At 39.8% G+C, this 8,508-nt stretch overlaps 1 protein-coding gene across 3 annotated transcripts; it reads left to right on the forward strand.

The window, feature by feature from the left end:
* Positions 1 to 4,696: 4,696 nt before the first annotated feature.
* On the forward strand, positions 4,697 to 7,723 carry arl3b (ADP ribosylation factor like GTPase 3b). Of its 3 annotated transcripts, none has more exons than XM_046069058.1 (6): positions 4,697 to 4,836; positions 5,347 to 5,490; positions 5,634 to 5,750; positions 5,917 to 5,967; positions 6,473 to 6,658; positions 6,761 to 7,723. In XM_046069058.1, exons 1-6 carry the CDS (start codon positions 4,834 to 4,836, stop codon positions 6,806 to 6,808), a joined length of 549 nt encoding a protein of 182 aa, XP_045925014.1. In that variant the 5' UTR covers positions 4,697 to 4,833; the 3' UTR covers positions 6,809 to 7,723. The 3 variants fall into 3 exon arrangements, with proteins under 3 accessions (XP_045925014.1, XP_045925015.1, XP_045925013.1); XM_046069059.1 differs by lacking the exon at positions 4,697 to 4,836 and adding an exon at positions 5,109 to 5,259; XM_046069057.1 differs by lacking the exon at positions 4,697 to 4,836 and adding an exon at positions 5,169 to 5,213.
* The last annotated feature ends 785 nt before the right edge of the window (positions 7,724 to 8,508 follow it).

Raw genomic sequence — 8,508 nt, forward strand, 5'->3', positions numbered from 1 at the left:
CATAAAGTTCATAATATATGCATAAATAAAGATGTTGATGTTAATAGCCCAAATTATTGCAAAAGCCTGACATCTATGATGTTTTAGGCTGAATTTTCTCTCAAACTGCTGAAAAGATGACTTACAAAAGATACAATATGTGCATGAGGATCGTTATACAGTTAAGAGTCCAACCTCTTACCTGCAGCTATCCACTAAAGCTTTGGCCTCGTCCAAGTGCGAGTCAGGTAAGAGCGCCGTTCGACAGTCTGTGATGTTGAAGAAGTGTTTCAGTCGGCCCATAAACGTAGACTGATCCCACCGTGGTGCGTCGATGTCGAATGAGCTCAAAGCCATGGTGGTTGTTAAAAAGCGGCCCCAACTTAATGCATTAAAAAGTTTAAATCTGTGGACAAGCTCTGTTTGCTCTGCAGGCGGTTACTCAGCAGCTGCAGCTGAAGCCTGGAGAAAAGGGGGAATAATAATAAAATTTGCTAAATGTGCTGTTAAACAAAAAAATAAAAAGCAGCTGCAACTAGAACACACACAGATTCATGGTTAATGAATAAATTACATGCATGTCTCTTGTCAGTTTATCACAGTCTGGTTCATGTTTGTTGTCACACAAGCCAGGCTTGTTTTGAGCTGATCCAACATTAACAGATGTTTAGCTCACAGGGTCAGAGAGGCCCCGACTGCTTTACCTTTGAACTCGCATTCCCACAGGATTTTCCCAAAGGTGTAGGTGTGGGGTGTGTGTGTGTGTGTGTGTGTGTGTGTGTGTGCGTGTGCATATAGAGCTGCAATGATTAGTCCATCGACAAAAAATTAAAATGAATAATAAATTATCTAAATAGTTGCCGATTAACTTTAACGATATTCAGTTTATTATCATACGTGACAAAAGCATCAAAGCTGGAAGCAGATAATATTTGACATTTTTTTCCTCTAGAAATTACTAAAATTAATAATAAATTATCAAAATAGTTGCAGATTAGTCATTTGTAAAGCAAAAAAGACAAATATTATCATGTTTCAGCTTCTCCAAAGTGAGGATTTAATGCTTTTATTTGTCACGTATGATTGTAAACTGAATATTGATGAGTTTTATGAATTAGTTAGTTTTAGTTGGACAATGTTTTTGAAGAAGCCACCTGGTGCTGTCGAAAATCTGAATAGGTATTTCTTCACTATTTTCCGACATTTTATGGAGAAAAGTATTTGGTAATGAATCAAAAAAAAAAAAAGCATTAAGCCCTAAAAGATAACGAGTTCCTGGCACAACCAAACCTGGAGCAGCAAAAATTAGTCAATTAAATAATTAGTTGATCAGAGAATGGCAAATGTTGTCATGATCGATTACTTGTTTCTGGCATGTTGCAGGCAACAAAGCCAAACATTTGCTGGTTTCAGCTTCTTAAATGTGCTGCTTTTATGTGTCTTATATGAGAGTCAATGAAACGTTCTGTTCACCACACTGAGTTGCAGTTTTTCAGCTCTTGCCCCATTTCAAGCTGCTGCACTTGCTGTTTGCCAACATATGGCCTTGGATTCAAACAAACCCTCGTTGCTGCCTAAAAATTCTCAAGGGCCAAACTTCCTCTAGAAATCACAGACCACATCCTGGTAAATGGTTCCACAGGTCGTCGTCATTTTGGGTTTCTGCAGCTGCAGCATTCTGCTTCCTATTACACAACCAGAGGAACCAGAACCTGCTGACTGCAGCTCAAACTATTCAAACATCCCACAGTGCATCTTCATTGTTATATTACTAATTATTTACTGTGGAAACCTGCACCATGTGATTTCACCTTTAGTAAAGGGCACAGGAGGAGAGGCGTATCAGCGCTCTTTGAAGGCTCAGCCTGGCTGGAACTGGATTGTTTCTGGATATGTTTGTTTAGAAAGTAGGGTAAAGGCCTGCTGAACCTTGTGGGGAACACTGAGCATAAGCCAAAAGTCAACGTGTCCCTGCATACCACGACTTATCAATAGGAATATAAAAACAAACACTGGAAGTGATGGCTTCATAGGGAGAAACCATGCAGCTCCCTGTAGGGAAACTAGGTCTTTACACAGTAATGTAAGGAGACACTATATCAAAAAACAGAATGCAACAGATGATCAGTTTACCTTTTATGATTAATCATTTAGTTTATAAAATGTGTGAATATAGTAGAAATTGCTCATCACAATTTCCCAGAGCCCAAGATTGAAGCTGCAAAATGTCTTGTTTTGTCCAAAATAAAGAAAGATATTAAGTTTACAAAGACAAAAAAAGATATTAAGTTTACAAAGACAGACACAAGCAGCAAATCCTCACATTTGGGAAGCTGAAAAGAGTGAATGTTTGCTTGATAAATTACTTCAGAGAAGTAAAAATGTGCCATAAAAACGGTTGTCGACTAATTTTCTTTCGCCTAATTGTTTCAACACACGTATCTTCACTGATATATTTGACGATTTGCAGAAGATTTGCTTTTCATAGATCTGCAACTTAAACTGTATCAAGAAACTGATATGTTAATAAACTGATGCAGGAATTAGGAAGGTTGAGCTGAAATGGTTCATTGGGAGTAAATAACACGTGTAACTGTGTTGATAATCAAATCGTTTTCAATGGGGAAATGAGAAAATGTGAGCATGCGTCTTCTATGACAGTAAACCGAATATCTGAATGGATAATAAATAGAGTTGCGATGATTAGTCAATTAATCGACTAGTCAATCAACAGAAAATTAATCTGCATTGTTTTGACAATCAATTAATCGTTTCAGTCATTTTTCAAGCAAAAAACATTCTCTTGTTCCCACTGCTTAAATGTGAGGACTGTCTGTTTTACTTCTTGTTTTCACTTTTACCTCTGTATCTTTACGTTCTGGATGATTAGTTGGACAAAACAAGCAAATTAAAAAGACACGTGTTATAAGGAAATTTGAATGGCATTTGTTCACTATTTATTAACATTTCACTGACTAAATTATTAATTACGAAACCTATCGATAACCCAGCTCTAATAATATTGGGTTTTGGGTTTATTGGGTTCAAATCCACCTGCATCCTTCAGTTTGTCAGAAAAATTCATCACATTTGGAGATACATTGTTTTCACTGGACAGGAAGGGAAGCTTTGTAATCTAGTAACTAAAGCTGTTAGACAACTGTAGTGGAGTAAAATTTGCCTCTGAGATGTAGTGGAGTGAAGCTGCACAGAAAGAATAGTACACAACTTGGGTAGATGTACTTAGTTATATTCCACCACTGAGGCTAAGTGCATGCTGCATGATAATGGTTTATCAAGTTCTCACAAACTGGAGGTACTGTACAAGCAGGATCGTCTCCAGTTCACAAGAGGCTTGACAAACTGGATCTGCAGGCCATGGCACCGCCATAATCTAAACACATAACGCTTGTGCGTGCAAAACATGTGCTAGATTATATGTACAGTTCCTCCAACGAAGACACAAACTTGGTGTGTGGACAGAGCAGGGGGTCTTGTGTTTCAGTCAACCGATCAAACTGCTGTGAAATGTGGAACCACGTCTGTCGGAGCGCAGAGTGATGCAACATTACTCGAGTTACCCGGCCGAGTCTGACTTCTGCAAACTGCGAAAAACGGAACAAACACCAAACCGATGCATCGACACATGAGCTGCAATCTATGGTGACAAAAAGATAAAAACATACCTTTGCGAGATCTCTCAACCGCCCAACAGAGCAACCTGCCAGGTAATCAGATGTACTCGTGTGGTATCGGACATGTGCACGTGGCATATAGTCCTCCAATCACAGGCTGGGGCAGCTCCTTACGCGAGACCCCAACCTGACGCTTTATTGCTTTATATCAACAGTAAGACACACTGGCCGACTAATTTCCTATTTGACATTGTTACGGGTTTGTTCTGCATCTTGTGTAGAAAGGAAACATATTTGCGCGCAGTACACTTAGTGCAAAGTCTGTGCGCATTAACCGTCCACAAAATTAAACGTGCAGCTGCTCTTGTTGGACTACATTTGAGGATTTAGCTCTAGCAGGAGCATTCAAGTAGTGTCGAAATAATAGGAAAAAGGACTTCCCGACTGGGAAAATTCACGTGGACGACCAACGAAGTCGGAACAACAACTCAGAATAATTTGGTAGAAGCGACATTTTAAGATAGAAATTAAATATTATATTAAAACTTTATTTCGTTCAAAGAATAGGAAAGCAGTTTAAATATGTAAAGGTTAAAATATTGTTCTGTAATGCCTTTGATGTTTCTTGCACGAGATCCCTTTGTTTATAGTTGTGTCCCGTTCTATTATTCTATTGTTTTATGTACTTTTGTTTCGGCTAAAGATCTTTGTAAGAGATGAATTCAAGATTCAATAAATAAATTTTAAAAAAACATGGTTGACGGTTAGAAACGTTTGATTAATGGTGCGAAATCACTTATTGCATATATATTTTTTGATAACGTGTAATTTGTGATGGTATTCGCTTATAAGTGTTAGTCTGCTGTCCGTGTAGACTGACTTTGATTTATTAGGAAATTTATTCGCAGTACTAGTTTTATTCAATATTTTAGTGGTTTCAGCTGATGTACTGGTTCAGTAACAACTCTGGGACAAAAAAAACACTTTGTAATAGAAAGCTTCAAACTGTTTTGTCATACTTTGACAATCCATGTTGTTTCCAAATCCCGACCTAAAAACACCTGAACACAGCACTTAACAATTCGGGAGATGGGACCATCCGAGGATCACGCGAATGCACCACTGTCCTCCATGCTTTTGAGTTTCGTGCGTAACTGTGCGTCTGACGTCACCCCCCTTAGTAACCCTCGGTGGCGTCTCCAGGAGAGAAGGCAACAAGATGGTGAGTTTAATTTATCGTAATAATTAGACATCAACTCTCAGTATCAAGCTCAAAATGCGCCGATATTCGCGCTAAGTGGCACTCACGCGAATACGCGTATAATAACGGCTGCCGGTGCGCGCGACTTGCCGAGAAAAATACTCAACTGCAAAAGCTGCCTTGTTGCTTCGTTCAGTCATCAGGGCAGATTAGCTTAGCACGTTGGCTACGTTTAGCTCCCGTTTGCGTGTCGTTAACTGGCCGCGCATCGAAACAACACGGGTCGCAAGAAAATAAAAGATGATGATGTGCTGCTCACGGGATTTGTTGTCCTCATTTTGTTGCTGTTAGGAGAGTGCGTGTTTAAGATGAAAGAAATGCACTTGCACGGCCTACAAGTGAGAAGTCCTGGTGGCTGGATGGAGGAGATGCATTTCTGCAATGGTGGTTAGCTGCAACAGTGCTCCCCCTGCCCCCCTCTCTCTCTCTGGCAAAGTAACATCACATGGCTGTTTTCGTTGATTGTTGCAGGGATTGCTGTCCATCCTGCGTAAGCTAAAGAGCACACCCGACCAGGAGGTTAGGATACTACTTCTGGGGCTGGACAACGGCGGGAAGACCACCTTGCTCAAACAGCTGGCATCTGAGGACATCAGCCACATCACCCCCACACAGGTATGGAGGAAAGTTTCATACATAAAAAAACACCTTCTTTGAGAAAACAGATAAATACAACAAGGAGGGGGGGGCCTTGCTCTTTGGCAAATATGCTCCCCCTATCTATAACCTGCTTCCTAGATGTGTTGTGTTCTCTCCAGGGATTCAACATTAAAAGCGTCCAGTCTCAGGGTTTTAAACTGAATGTTTGGGACATTGGAGGACAGAGGAAGATCAGGCCGTACTGGAGGAACTACTTTGAAAACACAGATGTGCTGGTGAGTAGAGCTCGATGCACCAAACACAGCGAAGAAGCTTTGTTTTTTTAATTTGAGTTTACATTGCGGCTTTGATCCGTTCAGCCTTGGTGAAATCACGGTTTATAACACATGCACTGAAGATCTGCTGCACATGCTTACAAGGAAAACTTCTATTTTGTTCCAGATTTATGTCATCGACAGCGCTGACAGAAAAAGATTTGAGGAAACGGGTCAGGTATGTACAACACGTATTGTGCTAATAATGCTAATTACTTGTTTTGTCCGACATACCCACTCAGTTTACACTGATAGATGTCTAAGTAAACCAGAAAATACAGTATTCACTTAGAGGAGTTAGAACCAGTCATTTTTGGGAGCATTTTTGCTTATTCATTCATTCATTGGTTATCAAAATTGTTGCACAATAAATTTCTGTCTACTGTTCTGTCATTTTTATTATACTGTGTTTCTTGTGTCATTTTTAATTATTTTGGGGCAAGTCAAATTCAAGACTTTCCGTTCTTGGATTGGTGACCTTGAAATGTGAATGCATGTTTTGGCCCCTAAGTCTTAGTTTTTGTGACCTAACTATCGCTGTTAATCACAGTCTCATGTCTACTGCTCAGTGTTTTGTTGACATGAAGCACTTGAGTCACTTACTAGAGTCTCTTTTTCCTTCTGTGACAGTATTTGTGCGTGCGCCTTTATCTATAACTGACAGATGTTTGTGTGTTTTGCAGGAGCTGGCTGAGTTGTTGGATGAAGAGAAGTTGAGCGGCGTTCCGGTGCTGATCTTTGCTAACAAGCAGGACCTGCTGACAGCTGCGCCGGCCTCCGAGATCGCAGAGGGTCTCAATCTGCACACCATTCGGGACCGCATGTGGCAGATCCAGTCCTGCTCTGCCCTCACTGCTGAGGGGATTCAGGTGAGTGTGACAACCTTCTGTTTTTATTTTGCACTTCTTGTTTTATGTGCCATTATTCTCTTCTTCTCACCGTGCTGCTGTTTCTCTTAAATTCACCTTCAGGAGGGGATGAATTGGGTCTGCAAGAGCGTGAACTCCAAGAAAAAATAGCTTTGCTTCTAGTCTTCTTCTACTCAGGAGGAACAGCAGCAGCAGCAGCAGCAACCACACACACACACACACTGACACACATTGCACCCTCCTGAGCCTTAGTACGATGGGATATACCTGTGAATGTAAACACACTACTAATCCAACATGGACTTGGAGTTTTTAATCCCCTGTATTCTTTACATTCCTGTATCGCTGATGTTTATTAATCTCAACACTTCGTCCTACATGGGCCTCTACAAAGAGGAGCGGGGTTTTGACTTCAAAGGGAACCCATGCCGGGAAATAAACCTCCTCCACCCAGACTACCCACGTCACCATCACTATCCCAGCCACCATCCGCAGCCAGTCACAACCTCAAACATTCCCATTAAACAGCTGTCTTTCATTGGAATTTCAACATATTCTGTAAACTCTTTCACACACTTCTCACCTTTTTCTTCATCTCATTCTTACAAGTTGATGTGTTGTTTTTTTTTTCTTGTTTGTTTTATCATTCCACAACAGCTGTAAGCGCTTTTCCTGCTATGGCTATGTTTGAAGTGAGGTATATTTTTGTAATTGTTATATTTATGGTAGAGTGCGTTCAAACAACAACCGGTGTGCTGTGTGTGATTTATAGGGTGTTGGAGAAAGGGTCTGACTGTCCCCACTAAAGAATAATACTGTACATGTTAATATGTATAAAAAAAAAACAACAAAATAATGAAGAGGCACTACATTTTTCGATCAAATGTAAATAGCTCGGCCCTGTGTTCTCATGTTACGTACTGTACGTCCCAATGCATTTCTTTATGCTCTCTGGGTTATTTAGGGAATTCACTTTTTTTGGCATTTCCTTTTGATATTCTTGAATGTAATCTGTCCAGAATTGAAGGTACTGTATGTGAATAAAAAGATAAGAGAAATCTAAAATTATTTAATTATTATTATTTTTGAATTAAGGTTGCTTCCTGCACAAACAGACTCACTCCCTTCATTCAGGGACATTGTATTTTTTGTGTGTAAATCTTACAGGCTCTAATGTTCACACACACCCACAGCAGGTGGAGTCAGCTGTTCATGACAGCATTCAAGCCTGTGTGAAGAGGCATCTGTGGGAGACATCACTCATTGTCAGCAATCTTTTGGATTCAGTATTAAAATGTACTGGAATGGATATAGCACTGTGATATACCTGCATATAAAAACTGTTCATGTAGCCTTTCAAACATGGCTGCTTTGTAGAGCTTTCTGAGTAACTGTTATGTAATTAGACCAATATGGCATCCTGACTTTAAATATTTCAACATAATAATTCAAATATATCCTACCAACTAATTTCTATCCAAATGAGTGATGCTGTCCGAAGTGAGGATGACATTGTCTTCTTAACAGAAAGAGTAAGTTAAGACTTTCCCCCCATATAAATTACAGGTGTATTCACCTATACCAGCGGTTTCCAACCCCTCAGAATGGGTTACAGATTATTTCTAGAGTAGTAAGACAAAACTAACATTTGCTACCCACATTATGCTTATTATTCTTTTTTTGTTAACCTTTTTTTCTAGTCTTATACAGTAAATGGACTTCATGGTAAGAATTTTATGCTTATAGTACACTTACAGTAATCAACCGCTTATGCATCGAAAAGCTTGGGATGGCATTATCCATAATCAAGTAGTACGCTTACAGTGTTCATTTTGGGTCTTTTCATACAT

The sequence above is a fragment of the Micropterus dolomieu genome, linkage group LG14, assembly GCF_021292245.1.
Source record: "Micropterus dolomieu isolate WLL.071019.BEF.003 ecotype Adirondacks linkage group LG14, ASM2129224v1, whole genome shotgun sequence".
Taxonomy (NCBI): Eukaryota; Metazoa; Chordata; class Actinopteri; order Centrarchiformes; family Centrarchidae; genus Micropterus; species Micropterus dolomieu.